The sequence below is a fragment of the Mustela erminea genome, chromosome 5 (assembly GCF_009829155.1).
Source record: "Mustela erminea isolate mMusErm1 chromosome 5, mMusErm1.Pri, whole genome shotgun sequence".
Lineage (NCBI taxonomy): Eukaryota > Metazoa > Chordata > Mammalia > Carnivora > Mustelidae > Mustela > Mustela erminea.
The window spans coordinates 74,398,080-74,419,416 of record NC_045618.1 but is presented as its reverse complement, the minus strand read 5'-3'; the positions used below and the strand labels follow the sequence as shown (position 1 = coordinate 74,419,416).

General features: G+C 48.6%; 1 protein-coding gene across 4 annotated transcripts; it reads right to left on the bottom strand.

Annotated features, from left to right (window-relative positions):
* Positions 1 to 1,666: 1,666 nt before the first annotated feature.
* Positions 1,667 to 15,406, bottom strand: ABHD4 (abhydrolase domain containing 4, N-acyl phospholipase B). Of its 4 annotated transcripts, none has more exons than XM_032343785.1 (7): positions 15,300 to 15,406; positions 11,588 to 11,676; positions 9,979 to 10,351; positions 9,697 to 9,851; positions 7,249 to 7,360; positions 4,088 to 4,274; positions 1,667 to 3,183 (listed from the first exon to the last, which is right to left on the bottom strand). In XM_032343785.1, exons 1-7 carry the CDS (start codon positions 15,359 to 15,361, stop codon positions 3,094 to 3,096), a joined length of 1,068 nt encoding a protein of 355 aa, XP_032199676.1. In that variant the 5' UTR covers positions 15,362 to 15,406; the 3' UTR covers positions 1,667 to 3,093. The 4 variants fall into 4 exon arrangements, with proteins under 4 accessions (XP_032199676.1, XP_032199678.1, XP_032199679.1 ...); XM_032343787.1 differs by lacking the exon at positions 15,300 to 15,406 and adding an exon at positions 15,189 to 15,291; XM_032343788.1 differs by lacking the exon at positions 15,300 to 15,406 and adding an exon at positions 13,916 to 14,105.
* Positions 15,407 to 21,337: the final 5,931 nt, after the last annotated feature.

Sequence of the window (21,337 nt, the reverse complement as noted above, 5' to 3'; positions counted from 1 at the left end):
AGTTGAAAATATCACCACAACCACAAGTCCTTCAGAGTCCTCTGTAGTAACTAGCATGTCCCAGGTTTCTTTTCTTGTATAATTTGTTCTCAGATGGCTCAATTAAAATACGAGGTTGCCGAATTACAACAAGCTCTATCTCAGGCCTCAGAATAACTTGGGGAAGGATCTTAATCACTCACAAGGCCAGGGCTGGCCTCCTATCCCCTTACAGAGTTACCAACTAAGAGAATGGGGTCTCATCCTCCTGGGTTGGAGGGAGGGCTGTGTGCCTCTGTTGGCATCAATGAAACTCAATTCTCCCGGGTACTCTACCGAAGGACACATTATTCCTGTGGAAATGTCAGGATGGGATTGTCTTTTCTCCTCAACTCTCCTGAAGAGTGATATTTAGTAGGATAAAGACAAAGACTTTTCTAGCATAATAATGCTGAATTTATGCTATGAAGAACAGTCGACATTCACAAGAGAAAAGATGGTTTGTTTTGAGCTATTTCATCCGGATGGTCTTCAGTTCTGACCCTCAAAAATCTCACATCTGGCTTGTTTCTGCAAGATAGATGAAGACTTTGGGGGGAAGGCAAAGAAGGGATGGATATCGGAGAAAAAGGACTTTCCAGACCCTATCCAGGAGGACCCAGTACGAATTGGAAGGTCACATGATGAAAGGAGTGACGTTTCTCACTGCTCATGGCAACTTGTGCTTGCTATCAGCCAGTAGGGTTACTTTCTTTCTGGTCCTGAACTGCATGCACCTGCACTCATGGGTTGACCGTGTGATAGTCAAAGCAGACAGATGTATTCACCAAGCTTTCACCATGTTTCTGGCAACAAAACCAGACTGCATTTTTAGCATGCATATTTTGTTGTCTGTCCCAAGAAGGAAGTTAAATTTAGCACATTCCCTGCTAGCCACTGAATAGGGCAGGACCTCCCCAATCTTGGGTTTCTCAGTCCTCTATGTCTGTTTGTGGAATCTCTCCTTGCAGACTGCTAGGCCTTTCAGCAACCCAAGTTATAGAGTGAACGGTACCCCAAATCCTTAGAACCCACCAGGAAAGGTGTAGACAAGTGGGATAGTCATAGTGATTTCTTAGTCCCAGCCCTGAGAACATTAGGAATGACCCAGTCAGATGGAATGTGTGTGCGTGGGGTGTGTGTGTGTGTGTGTGTGTGTGTACGTGCATACGTGTGTGGGGGCCTGGGAATGTAAACAGGGTACTGCGGGGGCCCTTTCTCAGACTCTTCTTGCTTGTGGTCCTGAGGAATGTGTCTGCGTTGTGTTGGGTTCAAGAAAATCGGGTCAGCATGTTATGCAGGTTCCCAAAGAGAAGTGGTTCTGGAGTAAGCAGAAAATGGAACTTCCAGGGGTGCTTGGGTGGCTCAGTTGTTAAGCCTCTGCCTTTGGCTTGGGTCATGATCTCAGGGTCCTGGGATCAAGCCCTGCATCAGGCTCTCTGCTCAGTGGGGAGCCTGCTTCCTCCCACCCCAACCCCATCTTCCTCTCTGCCTACTTGTGATCTCTATCTGCCAAATAAATAAATAAAATCTTGGGGAAAAAAAAAACAGGAGGGGGTGGCATGGAAGCAGGTAGCTCTCTGGCCCCCTTCTCCGACTCAGGAACCACCCATCACTCTTGTCAGAGCTTCAAACATCACTGCCTCCAGTTTTTACTCATTTCTTTATTAATATAGAAAAGGAGCCCAAGGCAGCTGGACCAGTAGTACAAAGCACCAGGAGTTAATACTATTCTGGTGAAAGGGTCGGCTTTACAAAACTCAAGGGGCAGACAGAAGCTGCCCTGGTTCTGGGGCCAGGCCCAGCCCACGGCCCAGAACCTCAGAGCAGCACCTGGAACCAGCCCCTGGGAGATAGTGACAGGTAGGTCGGGGGCAGGAGGAGCTGAAGGCCATGGGACAGATGGCAGGGATAGAGGGCCAGGCAGTGAGAACCATCCTGTGGCTGATGAGGACAGGGAACTGCTGGCTTGAGGCTCTCCATCAGACCATGGGCAGGGTAGAAAAACTCCGTGGATACTAGTGGGAACAAGGAATCCAGACACAGCCCTGGGGTTGAAGGGCCTTTCCCTTATCTCTCCACCAGGGGCCATCTTTGCTCTATCCTACAGGTGGGGCTTTAGGGCCCAAGGCACAGAGGGAGGCCAAGAGGCCTCCCAGTTGGGAGGATGAGGGGGCAGGGAAGGAAGCACTTGAGTGTCCCCCGCTTAGGCAGCCAGGGCCGAGACACACGGCCGGACAATAGCACGCCTGCACAATGGGGCTAGAAAGTGGGACAGGGATGGGCTTACCCTCGGCCAGTGACTAGGACCAGCCTCATGGCAATGGTGTCTGCCTTAACTTTAGCAAAATGGAGTCTGCAGTGGGTACTGGGTGTCAGCAGACCTGGGTTCGAGCCTTAGCTCTCCCGGAGCAGAGCTGTATCACCATGGGCCAGCCATGTCCTGCCCTGGCCTATTCCTCATCCGTTAATGAGCGCTTTGGACAGGACTTCTTAGGTCGTGGGAGGGAGGGACCTCACAGGTCAAGGGCGCTCTGAGACCTGCTCTTGGTAGTTAAGAAGTTAGTAGTTAGTTGGTAGTTAGCTCCCAACCAGACTCTGGACAAAACTGGCATGGAATGGAGGCTGGGGGTGATGGAGGAGGATGCTTTTGCTTGGAACCTACCCCCACAAGCATTCCAGAGCTGGGAAAGGCTGCCGGGAGCCTCTCCCTCACCCGGGGGAAGAGGCCGCCTCCCACCCCCCACCTTTGGCACGGGGAGGGAACGTGGCTCAGTGCGATCCCGTCACAACCACCATCTGGGTAACACTTGGCATGGAGAGAATGGGTGGCGCTATGCAACCCTTTATGTTCTTCCCCGGGGTGGGGTGCTCAAGGCCTCGTGCGGCTTCAGCCTCCAACCCTTCGTGTGGGTTCGGGAGTGCTCTTCTTCACTGTGGTCCTGCCCTGGGGACAGCCCAAGACTGCCTGGCTGGCACATGTTAGTTGGTGAGGAAAGGACACAGGGGCGAGTAAGCGGACAGGGAGGCGAGAGCGGCTCTCTGGCTTTCTCCTCTTCCTCCAGGGGCAGCAGCTCAGTCAACTGAGTCACAGATCTCTTCCACCACGGAATTGAAGATGTGTGGCTGGTCCGCATAGACGTGGTGCGAAGCACCCTCAATCTCCTGTGGGGAGAGAAGGAGCCCAACACAGGTGGGAAGACCCTTTATTCCAAGCACTAGGCAGCTGGCACACCATTTCTTTCTCCTGTAGACCTCCTTGCCCATCGCCTGGGAGCACTTATCAGAAATAACATTCCAGGGCGCCTGGGTGGCTCAGTGGGTTAAGCCGCTGCCTTCGGCTCAGGTCATGATCTCAGGGTCCTGGGATCGAGTCCCGCATCGGGTTCTCTGCTCCGCGGGGAGCCTGCTTCCTCCTCTCTCTCTCTCTGCCTGCCTCTCTGCCTACTTGTGATCTCTCTGTGTCAAATGAATAAATAAAATCTTTAAAAAAAAAAAAAAAGAAAGAACATTCCATCTTTCTCCTAGAATTTCAGCACTTTCCTGTGGGGGTCAACAAATCCCAGCATCCCATTTTGGTTCTCCTCTGACTGTTCACTGTACCTCCTTCAATGCAGCCCCACTGCCATCCCGTTTCATCCACGGGTCTGGTACACCAGGGCCTGTAGGTGGCCCCCAGCCTCATTAAGCACACTGCTTAGCAAATGAGGGGCGAGAGGGACAAGAAAAAGGGAAGGCTTCATGAAGGCAGCCTCTACCACCTGCTCTACTGTTTATGGCACTGGTTTTGGGATGGCCCAGGGGGTCCAGTGTGGTAGCACTGAACAAGAACCTGTCATTCAGCTGAACTGGATGCCACAGAAGGGAGAGCCCCCTAATCACAGTATCACAGAGTCAACCCTTCCAAATCCACTGCACAATCTGAACCCACCCGCTCTCTTGCCCCCTGACTCTTGGCTCCCCCGGCCCCACCCCGAGGCTCTTCTATGCCCAGAGTTCCTTGCTGTGTGCCGGCACTCACCTCACACTTCTACCTTAATCCAGCTCCTTGGCTGGCCAACAAACATACCATGTCTCGGACGTAGGAATCTGGCCGCTGCATCTTTACTTTCTTCCCTGTGCTGGTATCTATCCAGGTGTTGGCCCCGTAGATCATGGTGATGGGCACATCTTTGCGAATCAAGTGAATCCGCTCCAACATGGGGCGCCGCGCCCAGCCGAAGGACTCCATCATGGCTTTGAATGCTGTCTCCCCACTGAAGGAGCAAAACACAGTGAGACCACGCCCAGAGTAAACCCTGCCGCGTCCGGTGTCTGCGTGCAGGCTCTTTGGAGGCTGGGGATGGGGGTACAGGACCCCCGGCATGTGTGTACTCCTCCCGGGACCCTGCACCTGGCTCAGGAAATACTGGGACGAGGAGACGGGTCCCAAGCTGCCGAGACCTCCCAGCGCAGGAGACAGCTAGGGACGCACTCGGGGAAACTGATGCTGACAGCTGTCCAAAGATGCAATGGGTTAACATTTACTCAACAGATATTCCCCTGTCGTGCCCTGGGTGGAGAGTGAGGACATCCAAGTCAGACAGAGGTGGTGCTGGCCCTGCCGGTGCTCACAACTCTCTCATGCTTTAGGGAGGTAGGCGTTACGTAGCTAATTATTAAAAATAAACAAATAGGGCGCCTGGGTGGCTCGGGGGGTTAAGCCGCTGCCTTCGGCTCAGGTCATGATCTCAGGGTGCTGGGATCGAGTCCCGCGTCGGGCTCTCTGCTCAGCGGGGAGCCTGCTTCCCTTCCTCTCTCTCTGCCTGCTCTCTGCCTACTTGTGATCTCTCTCTGTCAAATAAATAAATAAAATCTTAAAAAAAAAATGCTTTCTTTAAAAAAATAAAAAATAAAAAAATAAACAAATAAAGGGGCACCCAGGGAGCTCTGTCAGTTGGGTGTCTGACTCTTGGTTTCAGCTCAGGATCCTGGGGTTGAGCCCTGCATTGGGCTCCCTGCTCCAGGGCACAGTCTGCCTGAGATTCTTTCCCTCGCCTTCTGCCCTTCCCACTCATGCTATTTCTGTCTCAAATAAATATATCTTTTAATAAATAAATAGCTAATGATATGGTTATTTAACTTCGTATTTCTCAAGAATTATGAAAGGCTGGTGACCGGGCAAAGGGGGCTTAGCTTGCTGGGGGTGGAAGAGAGAGGAGAGGGGTTCATGTGGGGGGCCCTGTGAGGAGCAAACACGAGCAGTGCCAAAGGCTTCCTGATGAGACTCTGGAATGGAACACTGGTCTCCAGAGGACACAATGGGGGAAGCAGGGCTCATCTAATCTACGTTGCTCCCTGGCCACTTCCTTAGGCATCGCTGACTGAGAAGCAGCAGGAGGGGTCTGCAAGGCTGAGACGAAAGCTGACCTTCTGGGCTGCTCTGCAGTTTTTGTGGGAGGCAGGAGGGATGGGAGGTTCGAGAGACAGCTGCCTTCCAGGCCCAGCCTGTTCGGATATTGTCTCCCAGCCTCCTGTATCGTACCCTGGGATAAAGGTGAGCTTAAGTTTTGCACAGACCATAAAAAACAGAGTTCCTCTATAAGACATAGCAGCATGGTGGAGAATTACGGACTTTGGGAGTCAGGGAGATGTGAATTCAAATCCTACCTGTTTTCTTAGCAAGCCAGGTAACCAGAATACACTTTAATTTTTTTATCTACAAATTAGAGAATTATATCCTCTTTATTTATTCACTGAGGAAAATGAAAATATGCACAAGGCCCCTAAGATGAGGTGAAGCCAAGTAGATAACCCCAAATATTTTTCCCTGGCTGGATTTCATGCTTTCCAAGGAATGGGTAAGAGTTACCATGAGCATGCCAGGGTTACAACTCAGAAACATGCGGGCGGCTATAAAATTGAGTGATGGCATTGTGGGGAGAGGCCTGATGACCACTGATGTCATCTCTGCTTCCCCCAGGACCCGAAGGAGTTGCACGATTATACATTCTGAGGCTGACATCAGGAGGCCATTCATTCCACACAACTAGGTCTGGGACTGGAGAAGTTCTGAGCAGGGAGCTGGGGTTGGGCCTTGAGTGGGTAGGAAGACTGGCACTGAGCCCGGTGGGGGCTGAGACAGGGGTCGAGAGCAGGAAGCAGGGGCTACCTGATTCGACTGCTGAGCGGAGTCTCAATGCCGCTGCTGAAGCGGGACACTTCAATTAGCTGAGCTCCTGCGGGATGCTGGGGACACAGTTCCCACGCTGCCCCAAAGCCCGCTGGGTTTGAAGCTAGTGCTCAGACAGCACCTGCTGCAATGCAACCCCCACTGTCTTCACAGCTTTGGGCTCACCATGGGTGACCTGGCCAGGCCTGGAATGAGGCGGGGTAGGGCTGCTGCTCCAGTGACCTTAACTTCCGAACCGCACGCCTCCCAGCAGGCTGGGTGAGGCTTCCAGAGGAGTGCCACCAACACAGCCTCCTGTGTCAGCCGCTCACAGGGCACTGCCTGGGGTAGAAGACAACCTCTCCGCCTCTCAGCTGCCAAGACTGCAGATCAGCGGGCTTGTGGGGCCCGCTCTGTGAACAGTCAAAGACTGAAACTTCTCCAGATTTGGGGACCCCCCCCAATATTCAAAAGGGTATGGAAGGAATTCCTATCCCAATAGTGAGTATTTCAAGGTGCACATAATGAAATTTTAAAATGCACATTCTTTCCATCTGTGGTTCTATTTGTAGGAAGGTATTTTAGATATAGTCACGTATGTGTGTGAAGGAAGATACACAAAGAGGTTCTCTGAAGCAGTGTCACATAGTATCTCAGACTGGAAATAGCAACAGAATTAGTGGAACTTCAGACTGCAATGGAGAAGACTTTTTTCCCCCTGACTTTTAAAAAAATACCATATTCATTTCACTTTTTCAATTAAAACAAACAAACTTTTAAAATGTTTTCCAGACTCTTCCCTGCCAGGCTAACTGCCTATCTCCAGGGAAGAGTTAAGAGTCTTCCTCTAGAGATGGGCAGCATGATTAAGCAATCTATTATCTTCTCCATCCCTTTGTGCCTCTCCCTTGGGAGGTCTCTGGAAATAATGGAGCCTGCTAGCGCCCGTGTTTCCCTAATTGAATGCAAGAAGAAATGCAGCAGAGAATGATCCTGGGACAGTTCTGGAGTGTGGCCAGCAGTTGGGAGTTTCATCTCCACAACCGTCCACTCCGAGCTGGCCCTGGGAGGCCCCTCACCTGGGATTCTGAGCATTGCAGTGGTAGATATACTCAGATATAGTATCATCCTCAAAGAAGTCTGCAAACTTGCGCTTGAAGTCCGGCCGGAATCGCTGAACCAGGCCAGGCCCTGGAAGGGGAGAGAAAAACATGGTAGTAGCCAGTCTGAGGGACAGGGGTGGTGGTGGTGTGGGAAGACCGCCCCCCTGCATGTGCATGTTCGAACAACTTACACCAAATGTTATTTCTCCATGGGTATGTGCGCTCTGTACATTTAACTTTATAGTGGCAGACAGACTGTGTGAGCTGTCTGGAGCCCCAGAGGACTGCAAGGGAGTCAGCTGGTTACCAAAGACCACAGACAGCCCAATGGAACCAGCTTAGTCTCAGCTCCATCAAGTCCCAAGTTCTTTTCCTCTGAGGATCTCAAGCCCTGTAAGAGGCCCCGGCTGAGCAGTGCCTGGGTGGCTCGGTCAGCTGGATGTCTAATTTTTGACTCTAGATTTTGGCTTGGGTCCCGATCTTGGGGTTGTGGGACTAGCCCACGTTGGGCTCTGTGCTCAGTGGGAGTGCTTGTGTCCCACTCTCCTCTTCCCCCAACTGCACATACACTCTTTCTCAAATAAATAAAATCTTAAAAAAAAAAAAAAAAAGAAAAAAGAAAAGAGCTCATAGCCGAGATGCCTTTTTTGTTTGTTTGTTTTTTAACAGTCTGAACTATGTTGCTTCTCCAAGACCCTTAGGACCCTTAGGCATTTTTTTTTTTTTTTAAAGGTAATCTCTATATCTCTGATGTGGGTTTTGAACTCACAGTCCCAAGATCAAGAGTTGCATGCTCAGGGCGCCTAGGTGGTTCAGTCGGTTAAGCATCTGCCTTCAGCTCACGTCATGATCCCAGGGTTCTGGGATGGAGCCCCACATCAGGCTCCCTGCTCAGCGGGGAGTCTGGTTCTCCCTCTGCCTGCTGCTCCCCCTGCTTGTGCTCCCCCTCTCCCTCAAATGAATAAATAATATCTTAAAAAAAAAAAAGTTGCATGCTCTAGCGACTGGTCAGCCAGGCACTCCGAGACCCTTAGGGCCTTTTACTCTTCTGAAGGTGACAGATGAAGCTCGACTACCTGCCCAGAGTCCTCTCAAGTGCAGGCCTGTATGTAATAGAATGCGAGTGGAGACGTGAACTTAAGTCCAGCATCTCAGACTTGGGCCGTGGTTTTAGAGCAATCTGTTCCTTTCACCTTCCTTTCTAGCACACATACAAGCAGGAGGGCACCCACAATGGACTAGAAATCGGGCCTAATGGTCAACTTCTGATCTCTCTCCTGGTCTTCTCTCCATGAGTGAGGACTGAGGTGTGAGAGGGAGGCATAGCTGGGGTCCCCTGGGCCCTGGCCTTCCTCCGTGGCTGCCAGCCAGCTGCTCAACCATCCTGGCTCTGAGGCCCGTGCACGAATCGGGCCTGATGCAAGTCCAGAGAAGGGGAGAACGCTTAGAGCAGGGCTGCTCCCTGGAAAAGGACTACAGAGGGTTGGCTGGAGTGTGAGTGCTAGGAAGGTCAGCTCTCTGATCATTCTTCTTTGGCACCTATGTGTCTCAAAAACTTTCCTTTCTTCCCAAACTCCTACCTTCTCCTCAAATCCATTTTTTCCTCTTTTTCCTGAGTTACTCTGTTTCTCTAGGAGGGCCTTGAGAGATACTCTTATGCAGCCATTGGTAATTAACTTGCAGTAACTGGCTACATTACATATACCTCACTAGGTATACAAAAGCCATCATTACAGGATAGGAGGTCACCTATCTTTACTATAAAGGGAATCTGCTTTCTACTTCATCACATTAAAAAGTACCCCTCCCCCGACCCCCGGAAAGGAGGAGTGCTGGCAGTATGAGGTCAGAAGGCCAAGATCTCCTAATTTTACTTACTCTGGCTGGCTCCCCGCTTTCCTTCCCTTTCCTCACCCACAGAACTGGAGTAGGCACGGTTTAGAGGGGCTTGCCTAGCACTGTGGGTTATGCTAGGGGCTCTGGCTCCTGCAGGTGCTGGGTGAGCTGCAGAGACGGGATCTGATGGCGGGGCGGGTACCACGGTGAGTCACCAACAGGTTGCCATAAACTCATACATGTACCCTACGACCTCAGCAGAGGACGAGTCCCTTCATGGCCCTGTTCTCTCTCTCTGGTGGTCTAGCCAAGGCACAGTTCTGCCTAGTTCTACTCCATCTGTCCCCTACATAGGAAAGCTTTTTGCATGTGGATGAAGGAAAAAAGAACCTTCTGAAACTGTAGACAAAGAGATCTGGTCCAGATTTAGAACTATAAGTAACAATGCTAGGCCTATTCCTAGTTCTCATGGACAAGAGGGCATGGTGGGAGTCTAGACAGTGGGGCTGTCTAAAATGGGGAGTGGGGCTTCTAGAATGGAATGGCCTTGGTGTAAGGAGAAAATTTCTTTATCTGCAGGCTACTCACCCCAAGGCCCAGCTACTCGAAGAACAGCCAGGGGATTGGAACGCCCTAGGACAGACACTACAGCCTTGAACCAGGTTGGGGGTGCACGGATCTCACTGGGGTCAGTTGGTCGAAGAGGAAAGCCCCATGGGTCCACCAGGATGAGGTGTTTAACTCTAAAGGAAGAAAAAGTAAAAGGCAAGTTGTATGGGCTTGGAAGAACCATAGCCCTTAACTTGCCCAGGAAGAAGGTTGCCGGTGAGATAAGGAATTAGGTCATGAGCAAGAGGGGTGACTCCTTACCTTTCAGGGTACTTGATAGAGTAAGAGGTGGCCAGGAATCCTCCCAAACTATGCCCCAGGAGGATCATGCTGGGGATCCCCATGGTCTCCCGCCACGTCTCTATGGATGTCACAAACTCATCTTCGGCCCCTTCGGGGTCCCTAGGGAACGTTGGCCTCGAGCTTCGCCCAAAGCCAAGCAGATCAAAGGTGTGCAGAGTGCGGCGGGCACTCAGTGAATCCATATTGAGGATCCAGAGGCCCACACCACCCCCGAAGCCGTGCACCATCACCAGGGGGGTGCGATCCCTCAGCTCCGGGCTCACGGTGACTGTCCAGATCTTGTTCTGGTTCGGGAGGGACACATATCGGGCCAGGAACTTGTTCTGGAGGCCTGGGGAGAGGGGAACGCAGGGCAGAGCAAGAAGACTGTTTTCTGACAGCACTGTCATGTGTCCTTCAGCTTCCTGTCTCCATTGCCAAACCCATCCCAACCGTCCTCACCTCCTTCCTTTCATAACCCTCTGACCACATGTCCCAAGAGATCAACTCCAAGTGCGATTCGTAGGCTATCTAGTCTCTAGGAAATTAGAGGAGCCATCTTACTCCTCCAGATCGTGTGTCTGGCCTTTCGGGCCCAGTATGGGAGTGACCCCACTGACCTCATAGAGCTCCTGTATCCATTACTCTTGTACCTGTATGTGCTTGGGGCTCAACAGAGGGACAGAAGCATCCTCCCTGGGGGTGTCTGCGGGGATAGCTTCTGACTGGAGCTGAGGCAGGTAGAGGGGGAGATGGGTATGGACTGAGCCATAGGCTTATTCCTCTTAGAGACAGTCAGTGGGCAGTGGCTGCTCTGCGGGCATGATAACAGTCACGTGACTGAGCAGCTGCCTGGACCCCGGGAGGAGGCTTGAAAGCTGTGGCTGTTCTGCAGCTGTGCTCACGCAGGCCCATAGGAAGAGAGGGTATCCATGGCTGGGGCAGTGGGTCCGGGGCAGGGAGGATCATAAGGGAGATGTGGGCAGACCTGGCCCCAGGGTCTTGTTTGAGCCTGTGGCTGCTGCCAATCATGGGATGCCCTGCCCCAACGTAATACTGCCCAGGAGAGTTAGCCCGTGGGAATCCCAAGTCACAGTAGCAGCCAGGTTACGTGGTGGGCCTAACTGGATGGTACACAAGCAAGGTCATATTCGAGAATACAGGACTGCTGCTGGGCCTTAGGTAGGAAGGTGGTAAATCTGAGAAGTGCTTGTGTGTTTGGAAGAAGAAAGATGGAGAATAGGAAGAAGGGAGGAACAGGGGAGAAGGAGAGAAGGAGAATGCGTAGTGGTGTGTGTGTGTGTGTGTGTGTGTTTTGTGGAGATAGTCGGTATTGGGTTTGAAGTGAAATTGTGAGATGTGTCAGGAATTAGCATGATGGATAGGGCGGGAGCTGTTGAGAAATAGTATCGTACAATATGGTGTCCCCCATGCAAATATCTTCTCTCAGATCACTGACATCCTTTCCTTCCACCCCAAGTGCTGATAGTCAGGAAGCAGTGGGCTCAGTGTAGGAACCTCTGGGGAGATATCTATATCCTCTTTGGGACTCCTGATGGAGGTGGGATCAGCCATCTCTTCTACTTACACTGGAGGATCCTGGCTTCCACATTCTTCAGCTGAGACATGGAAGTGGGGCGCCAAGCAGGCAGCCAGCTGCTCAGCCAGCCCTGAGGCCTGGGACAAAGAAACACAGTGATACCCACTGGCAACATTGATGCTCCCAGCCTTGCTGACAGTTACAGGACTTATCAGGGTGTTCCCCAGGCTTAGGAGACCAGCTCTATGGCAGTCAGCAATTCCCTGCTGCCTGATAGACTGTTACTTTTCCCCAGCAAATGGCAATTAACAACATGCCCTTTGTTTCAACAGATACTCAGGGCACCATGTGAATCCCACTTTACAGTTTGCAATGCTCTTTCACATGTATTATCTCATTTGGGCTTTATAACTCCCCTTTGTTACTGGTTATCATAATGTTCAAGATCACAAGGGGTGAAAAAAAGCCAACTATTAACTAATGTTTCAGTTATCTTTATCTTTTGCCATGCCCAGGACTGTATGTTCCTTTAGGGTAGGACAAATTCCCATGCCACCTGCCCTCCTGGCAGGGCCTTGGGGTTTGTGTGTGCCCTCTTCCAAGCCCCTGGAAGTAGAGTGGGGTCAGTACCCAGCTGGGCTCTCAGGCAGTCAATCAGTCCAGCCTGAAAACAACAAGATGGGACAGGAAGGGAGCCAGAGGCAGGAGACCTGGGTTCAAATTCTGTTGGGACTGCCTTGCCAGGTTGCCTCTGGCCTTGTTTTCCAGATTACAAAATGTGTACAAAGTTCACATACGTCCTTACCTCCAATGGCACACAGTAAAATGATGATAATCCATTCTGTTGTCTTTTTTATTCCCAAGAAAATTTAAGGTTGCAGGGCAGAGATTGAAAGCACCAGGGTTTTTTTTTTGGTGGGGGAACCCTCTGGTTCTGCATCACACTATCGTCATTCACAAGCAGAATGGCTTTGGTGTGATAAATAATCGTAACCGGTCTTCGAGCATCTAGATATGTAAGGCAGGTCAGAAGGTGCCTGGGACAAATTCGGTGCTAAGTGAGTTTATTATTCTTTGTCCATCATATGTGATATTTCTCTTTTCTTGAACTCTGCCTGAATAAAGGGGATTACAGAATGGATACCACCAGCTATGGGAAGGGTCTGTGAACATAGTTAGGCTGGGTGTTCTGTGAGGGAATGAGAGGAACCATTACCGATCCCTCTTGCCACACACTGGACATCCCAATACATCATTCGAAGCACAGGACTTTAGATTAGGATGGCTCCTTAGGAGTCATCTGGTCCAGCCTCTTTATTTCACAGATGAGGAAACTGAGGCCTAAGCGGGCTAAGTGGCTAGTTAGAAAAAGAAGCAGAGCTAGAGCCCACATCTCAAATCCAGGTTTCTCTGTACTGTTCCTCTGGAAGTTCTAGCCTCAGCTTTTTCTTTTTTTCATTTTCGAAGGAGAATTATTTTAAAAGTTTATTTATTGATTGACTTATTTTTAGTTAATATCTACACTCAGCGTGGGGCTCAAACTCACAACCCTGTGATCAAAAGTCACCTGCCTGGGTACCTGAGTAGCTTAGTTGGCTAAATGTCTGCCATGAGCTCAGGTCATGATCTTAGGGTCCTGGGACTGAATCCCAGTTGGGCTCCCTGCTCATCAGGGAGTCTGCTTCTCTCTTTCCCTCTGCCCCTCCCTCCTGCTCATGCTTTTTCTCTCAAATAAATAAAATCTAAAAAAAAAGAAAAAAAAGAAAAAAAATCACATGCTCTACTGAGCCAGCCAGGGCCCCCAGGCCAGCTTTTCAAACCCATGGTATATAACCACACTTTCACACTCTGTTTTCTGAAAGGAAGTGTGAAATAAATCAGAAGACCAGAGTTCTAATCCTGACACTGCCACTTACCAGCAATGTGGTTCTGGGCACATTACCGAGCCTCTCTGTTCTTGTCGTTAAGAGAAAGGTAGTTAACAGTATCTACTTCATAGGGTCTGTATAAAGATTAAATGAGCTTATGCCCCTGAAACACACAGAATGATGCCTAACATAAGATAAGCTCCCATCAAATGTTCTTTTCCCCCAGCTAAGTCGTAAGTTGCCTACATCCATTCAACTCGTCAATGACTATAAGAAATCCCGAGATTGCGGCTAAGAGTGGTGTCTCTGTGACTTCTGCCAGACAAGAGCTGTCAGTCGCAATCAATCCAATTCCATGAAGATACTCAACCCATGTAGTACTCTGGAATTCCTTATCGTAGACTTGAAGCATGGGCACCAAAACTGCAGAATTTTGCGTCTTAAAAGATGAACTTTCTCCCCTATATCAGAGGCTGTGACAAGTCACACCATGACATGTGGACCCCACCTTGCCTTGTACCTGCCCAAAGGAGTGCTGAGGCAAGATGTCCGATGCCAATAGTATCATGGGCTGCTCAGCAGATATTCTTCAGGGAGGAGCTTTAGTTTCCTCTCTTCACCAAAAATGTTACAGCTAAAGCACTGGAAATAGTACCTGCTGCACTGTTACCTCCCCACTACTGTTGGGGAGGTAAGGGCTAGGGTGGGAAATTGAGGCAAGAGGCAGAGAAGCCACTCAGCCATGAACTTAGCCTGGCCAGAGTGATCTCTTCCCTCTAGAGGGCTTTTATCCCGGTGGTGGGTGAGGCAGAAGGGGTTCTGTGTTGGGTCAGATGCCTGTTCTGGACCTCTGGGACTTGGGCTATCTGCTCTAACTTTCATGGGCACTGACTTCTTCACCTGTAAAAAGGAGCTGAGCTACTTGCATCTCTAACAGCTCTAAGCTGTGTTTCCCTAAGTCATTGTAGCCATTGTAAATTTCCCTTTGGGAAGGTCATCTTTAGAAAGCAAAACTCTTCCTAAGCAGTTCCTTCAAGCCCAGGAAGCTATTACGGCCATAAAGTTAATTAGTGCTGCAAGCTGCCAGTTCTGCAGCTCTGAGGAGCAGGAACACAGGATCCAGGAAAGGCCCTGTTCTGGTGAAACCTAGGCTTGGCTGGGAGCTGAGTCATTCTTCTGGAAGCAACTTTTCCTTGCTTCTATCAGACTGCGCACTGCTAGTCACACCACCTACAGGTGGCATCCCAAACCTGATGCCCTTGAGCCAGTGAAAACAAATCCCAAAAACTGTAATTCTGAAACCACGGCGTTAAGGATCTTGTGATGATTAAAAACGTTATCAACTAGGATCGCAAGCGGTTGGCTAAGTGTCTCAGCGGTGGAGAGCCGAAGAAACTTGCGTGCCCATTACTCCAGACAATCCCAGCGCGGGAGCCTTTTCTTCTTCCCATGCCCTCTCCCTGCCCGACTAGGAGAGGCCCTTCCCCCCCTCCCCCCAACAGTCCTGGGGAATCTCGACGAGCAGACTTGACTGCTAACTGCTACCCCCGCGCCCGCATCCCACAAGCTGCTTGGGGGGATCCGGGCCATCACCACTAAGTGTAACCCCTCTGTACCGCGACCAGAGGAGCGAGGAGCGATCGCGAAGACTACCATGGCAAGTCAGAGTCACTCAGCTGTAGGCAAGCTTATCTACCATCGCTCCCGGAGCTCTGCTGCCTCCTCTTCTGGGCAAAAGCAAAGCAAGCAAACGCAACCCCCGGCCCTCCCATGAAGCCGACCTGAAAAAGGAAAGGCGGGAAGGTGTCTACAACTGTTCCTCAGTCACCGACAGTCCCGGGATCATGGCCCAGAGAGAGAGAGAGGAAGAGAAAGACACAGGATTAACTCACTGTTGCTCCAGATCATCAGCCATAGTAAACAAGCCCTGCCGGGTCGAGCTGAGCCAGCCCATCCCTCCGCCTGACGCCAGCACCAGCTGACCCAGAAAAGGGTCGGATAACAAAGTGGGGCGTGGCCAGGGCCGGGGGGCGGAGGCGGGCTCTGAACCCGGCTGGTAGTCCAGCCCGGTTCCGCCTGCCCACCGAGGGGGCTCTGGGGGCTCACGGAATAGGACGGTAATCCTGCTCACAGGTTTGGGGGGACAGTGAGGGAGACGGGCAGTTCTGAGAGGGCTGGGTCTCCCATAGGACCTTCTTCAGCCCTCCAGTCTGTCATAGTTAAAAAGTGACCCCACTACCCCTGCACGCTCACAAAACTGTTTGGGCTTCCCCGTAGAGCTCCTCTGATAGCCTCCTTCCGGAGTTTCTTGTAATGTGATGTTTAAGTTGCTTGTGGAAACTATACTACTGGTTGAATGTTTCTTACAAAGGGGCGGGGGCCTGACAAGTAAATTGTCAGGTTTTGCAAATAAAGAACAGGATGCCTAAAGTTGAAGTTGAACTTCAGACACCTTTTTTTTTTTTTTTTTTTTTTTAAAAGAATAAACACATCCCAGGACGCCTGTGTGGCTCAGTGGGTTAAAGCCTCTGCCTTCGGCTCAGGTCATGATCTCAGGGTCCTGGGATCAAGCCCCGCATCCGGCTCTCTGCTCAGCAGGGAGACTGCTTCCTCCTCTCTCTCTGCCTGCCTCTCTGCCTACTTGTGATCTCTGTCAAATAAATAAAGACTTATTAAAAGTAAATTAAAAAAAAAAAGAATAAGCACATCCCGTGCAATATTTGGGACATAAGTGGGCATCCGAAATTTTATCAGGCAACCCTAAACCTTAGCGACTGATGTCAAGATGCAGTTCCTCTGCTCTGGAGATTTCCCAACCTAGTTCCCAGGAAATAATGGACTCAATCCCAGCTGTCCCTGTTTGGAGGATTCCTGCTTCCAAATTTGGAGGATCAATGGCCCTGAACTGTAAGCCCTAGCTGCTTTAAGTTGCTGGAATGGGGTGTGGGGCGTCTGGCTTATCTCTTAGGTCCTGAGTGTACTTCAGGCTTGTTCAGCAGGGGAGCCAAATGTTGAGGCTGGCTCCAGAACTTACCTGAAGTGGTAAACAAGTCCTAACATTCCTGGAGTTGTTGGGGTTCAGGTCATCCCCTTGCTTAGGTTGAAACCAAACTGTGGTGGAGGGTGGGTGGGAGACTCCTCGTGGGGAAGGGTTTGTCTAAGTGTTTTTGGTTAACCCTCTTGCAGGTTTTAGATTCTGAGATTTCTTCTGTTTTGTAAGTGTTAGATTGCTCTATCACTCTAAGAGCTCAAAGTTTAAGAGAATGGGCATTTATAGAATCTAGGGGCCTAGCAATTTGCAAGATGTGGGGCAAAGCAGTACAAATAGAAGATTTGTCTCATTTCATTCTTTCAATAGAGCACAGTGATTCTAAACTTTAGTGTGCATAAAAGTCATCTGAAGGCCTTGTTAAAAATTCAGGTTTCTAATCCGTAACCTCTCAGATTCTAAATTAGTTGGTTTGGCTTGATGCTAAAAACTGTATTTTTAGGAAGCCCTTCAGATGCTGGAGCTCAGTGAGACTCATTGGTTAATCAGAAGCACAGTTTCTAGAGTCAGAAGTCTGGCTTAAGGGTAATCTTGGTTTTGCACATACCCACCACATGCCCCTGGGTAAGTTACTTAGCATCTCTTAATTTTCTTTACCTGACTTGTGTCTTGTTGTGAGGATTAACCAAAATAATTCTAATGAACAGTACATTTAAGCTAGATTTTATTATTATTATTATTATTTATTTGTTCAAAAACAAGCATTATGTTAGGCTCGCTCTAAGAATATCATCTGCTGCCACCCAAGGCTATTTGTCCCTTTGCAGAAGTGGCAACTTTAGATTCTGAGCTCAGGTCAGACCTCCCCTCTTCTGAGGCCTCTCCTGACCGCAGGGTCTAAAAGAGATCTCCAGTCACTCTATCACACCATTCTGTTGTATTTTCTTCGTAACACTGATCACCATCTGAAATTATTGTGACTTTTTGTTTACTCATTTATTATCAGTTTCCCTCCACTTAAGGTTCACATGGGGCCTTGTCTGTTTTGTTCTCTGCTCTGACGCCAGCACCTACAGGGTGACTCAGAGTGGCAGGCATGACTCAGAGTAGATACATGGCTCTACTTATTGGATGACTACACGGATACAAAGTCTAGCTAGGAGGCAGGGGTGTGAACAGTGACCTATAAACTAATATTATGAACAGTGACCTATAAACTAATATGCTAAGTGTCAAGGGCTTGGGGAGCTCTATTCTGAATTGTACCATATAGGAAATTCTGGGCTACGTCATTCCAAGATAGGGCAACAAAATCTCTCCCTTTACTGAAAACCTGTAAGATGTAGAATTTTTTGCAGCAAGGATGACCTGACTGGAACTGGTTGTATCTCTCTAGACTTCATCTCCGGAGGTGGTGTATTATGTTTCTATGTGCTAAGCCATTCTTTGCAAAAGAGGTCGCTCAGAAGTAGGAAGCGTGTATGTATGGAAAATCCTTTTATAACCAAAGTTAATAGGTCCTTTACGGTATCCCCAGAGCTAGGATAATTTAGGATTGGGCTGGATCTGCCAGAATTATAGAGTGGAGAAGGCTCTCAGTGGCTGCTCTTGGCAGGCCTCTGAGGAGAAAGAAATGTAAGGTACTTTCTTTCTCCTTATCTTTAAGACAAGACACACTGTGTAAGTACAAAAGAAAAGATTTTCCTTCTACTGCCATCATGTGTGATTTTATGGATGATTAAAGTATTAATATGATCTTTATTGATGGAAACGAATTTTGACAAACCCTCTTTTCTGTACCTGTAAGTCACATTAAATATTCTAGAAGTGGGTGGAGCTGGTAACCTGATACCTCAGGCCTGGCAGGGATAGATCATTCTTCAGTTTCGAATGCGTGTCACTGCCTTTTGAATGAACTATGAACAAGACATGAGCCTTAGATTAAACATGGGAACTGAGTGGAATAGTTCTAAAGTAGTTCTGTCCGACATGATAGTCACTAATTACATGTAGCTACTTAGGTTTGTTAGAAAACAAAATTTAACCAAGTTAAGTGTTGAAGGTCCAGTTGCCTTTAATAAACAATTCATGAATCAGGCAGCATCTGATCTAGCAAATAGAGGAGAATGCCAGGAGATTTATGAAATGGAAGGCTTTTACAGAAAGGGGGTGAGCAAGAAAGCTATTAGCAAAAGAAATGATCTGGCCACTGTGCCACAGTAGGGAAGGTAAGGGGTCTTATCTTCTTTTGGGGGAGGAAGAGGGCCCATGTGGCAGATTCCTTGGGACTAATGGAAAAATTCTTTCTTAACCCATTAAGACTACATTTCTGGGAGAGGACGAAACTGCAATTAGAATAGATATTAAGTCCTGGGATTGGAATTTGGTCTAAGTGAAACCATTTTGGGCCTGTGGTTTTGTTTTTGTTTTTTACAACAGATTTAAATTAGAAAAAAATGAAAAAGTTTCTTAGATACAACTAGCTGTATTTGAAGTGCTCAATAGCCATGTACATCTAGTGGCTGCCATATTGGACAGCACCAAGACATTTACATCATCACAGAAAATTCTGTTGGATGATGTTGCTCATGCAGTGATAGGTTCAGTCTCCATGACACCATGGGGAGTGCTCTGCCCTTGCGAAAGACATACACTGGATTCTGGATGCTAGGGTGAAAGAATGAGAGGTTCTCTTTATGGGACTCCCAAAGATTATGTTAGGGAGGAAGAACTTCCTCTGACCTTCTACCTGGACAAAGAATCAAACTGACAGGACAAATTAACAGGAGAAAATCAAGTCCAGGTTGTCACCTGTGCTTCTGCCAACTGGCTACAAATTGAAAGTTCTCATAACCCCCTCCTCAGGTTCTGTAACTTGCTAAAATGGCTCATAGAACCCAGGAAGACAGCTTACTATATTACTGGTGTTAAAAAGAAACACAAGATCTAAAATGGAGTTACTTTTGCTAAGACCCCACCAAGACTTAATACTTAACTGCAGTTGTTGTCTTTGGAACTTCCTGGTCAGTGAGGTAATCTACTTGAGACCCTGGGACTTCACCTATGGGGAAGTAACCTTACCTGAAATCATCCTCTTTTCGCTTCCTGTCCTACTCTCCTCCGGCCTAAAATACCTACCTGTTTTTGTACGACTCCTTGGAGCTCAATTGTATTTGCTAGATGGGATGCTCCGTGATTCAAAAATTATCATATAATGCCAACTAGATTTTTTTTTTTTTAAGATTTTATTTACTTATTTGACAGAGAAAGCGCAAGCAGAAGGGGGAGCAGAGGGAGAAGGAGAAGCAGACTCCTTGCTGAGCAGGAAGCCCAATATGGGACTGGATTCCAGGACCCCAGGATCATGACATGAGCCAAAGGCAGAGGCTTAACTGGCTGAGTCACCCAGGCACCTCTAGATCTTTATATTTACTCAGTTGAGGGGGGCCCGGCTGGCTCAGGCAGTGGAGTATATGACTCTTCATATCAGAGTTGTGAATTTAAGCCCCACGTTGGGCATAAAGTTTAATAAAAAAAAGTATTTTAAATTTACTCAGTTGAATTTTTTAACACTGATTTGATATAAAAGGATACAACTTAGGCACAGCGATATGGAAGAGATGCATAGGGCAAGGTATTGGGGGGAAAGGGCACAGAGCCTCCATGTCCTCCCCGGTTGTACTATCCTCCCAGCACCTGGATGTGCTCAGCAACCCACAAATTTTCCAAACTCCTCTAGTTAGGTTTTCTCATTTCTTTCTACCCTTCCTTCCTTCCTTCTTTTTCTTTCTTTCCTTCCTTCCTCCCTTCCTTCCTTCCTTCCTTCCTTCCTTCCTTCCTTCTTTCTAAATGGAAGCTTTATTGCATAGGTATGATTGATTAAATAACTGCCCATTGGTGATTGAACTCAATCTCCAGCACGTCTCTCTCCTCTTGGGTTGTGGCTTAAAGTTCCTAGCCTGAAATCATAGAGTTGGTTCCCCAGGCAACCAGTCCCAACTATAAAAGACTTTCCAAAAGTCACTTTATTAACTTATATTCAAATGTGGTTGAAAAGGGCTTGTTATGTATAACAAAAGGCACTCCTTTCACCTTTATTGTTCTGGAGCTATTTCAGGAACTGGGAACAAAACCAAATATTATAATAAATAATGCTTCTTGTAATGAAGGATAGTTGTTAGGAGAGGCAGGCAGTGACAAGTGGCACCCCCCCATCCCCAAAAGGAGACCACCCATAAAAGGATTTTATACCACCCTGGAAGGTGTCCTCTACCCTTTCCCACTTGATAGATAGATGACAAAAACCTTATTGGGTGACAGGTGCACAGAGGATTAATCAGATTAAAATAACTCACCAACAAGCCCATAAAAACATTTAGACTTAGGGTGCCTGGTGGCTCAGTTGGTTAAGTGTCTGCCTTTGGGTCAGGTCATGATCCCAGAGTCCTGGGATCCAGTCCCACATCCCAACATCAGGCTCCCTACTCAGCAGGGAGCCTGCTTCTCCCTCTGCCTCTCTGTCTCTCATGAATAAATAAATAAAATCTTTAAAAAACCCCCAAAACTTTAGACACTTGGGGCAACCCTCTCAGGTCCCCTCCCTCTTTGGGAACTTTGTACTATCACCCAATAAACTTTACTATGGCTTGATAAACTTTGCTCTGCTCCCCACCACCCTTTGTCTGATCTACCTCTTCATTCCTTGAAGCTGTCTGACCGAGAACAGCAGGCACTGAAGGAAAAGAAATCCTGTAACACTAGTGCTTTTATCATCACTTAAGAAATTACTAGGGTTTTAGGAGCCCTCCAACAGGAAAAGGAGTGAAGACTACACATTTCTTATATTAAAATATAAAAGGAAAGGGGGTTGTAAAGATGTGGCCTTTGCTTGTAAGGGGACTCTCTTGCCCCTCCACTTTCCTATTGTTTTAAAATGTTGAG

Excerpts from the sequence above, each read along its gene's own strand:
- ABHD4 (XM_032343785.1), bottom strand. The coding sequence starts at position 15,361 with ATGGGCTGGCTCAGCTCGACCCGGCAGGGCTTGTTTACTATGGCTGAT. Across the intron at positions 10,352-11,587 it reads GGAAGCCAGGATCCTCCAGT|GCCTCCAGAACAAGTTCCTG; the intron begins GTAAGTAGAAGA and ends CCCTCTCCCCAG. Across the intron at positions 3,184-4,087 it reads ATTCCTACGTCCGAGACATG|GAGATTGAGGGTGCTTCGCA; the intron begins GTATGTTTGTTG and ends CTCTCCCCACAG.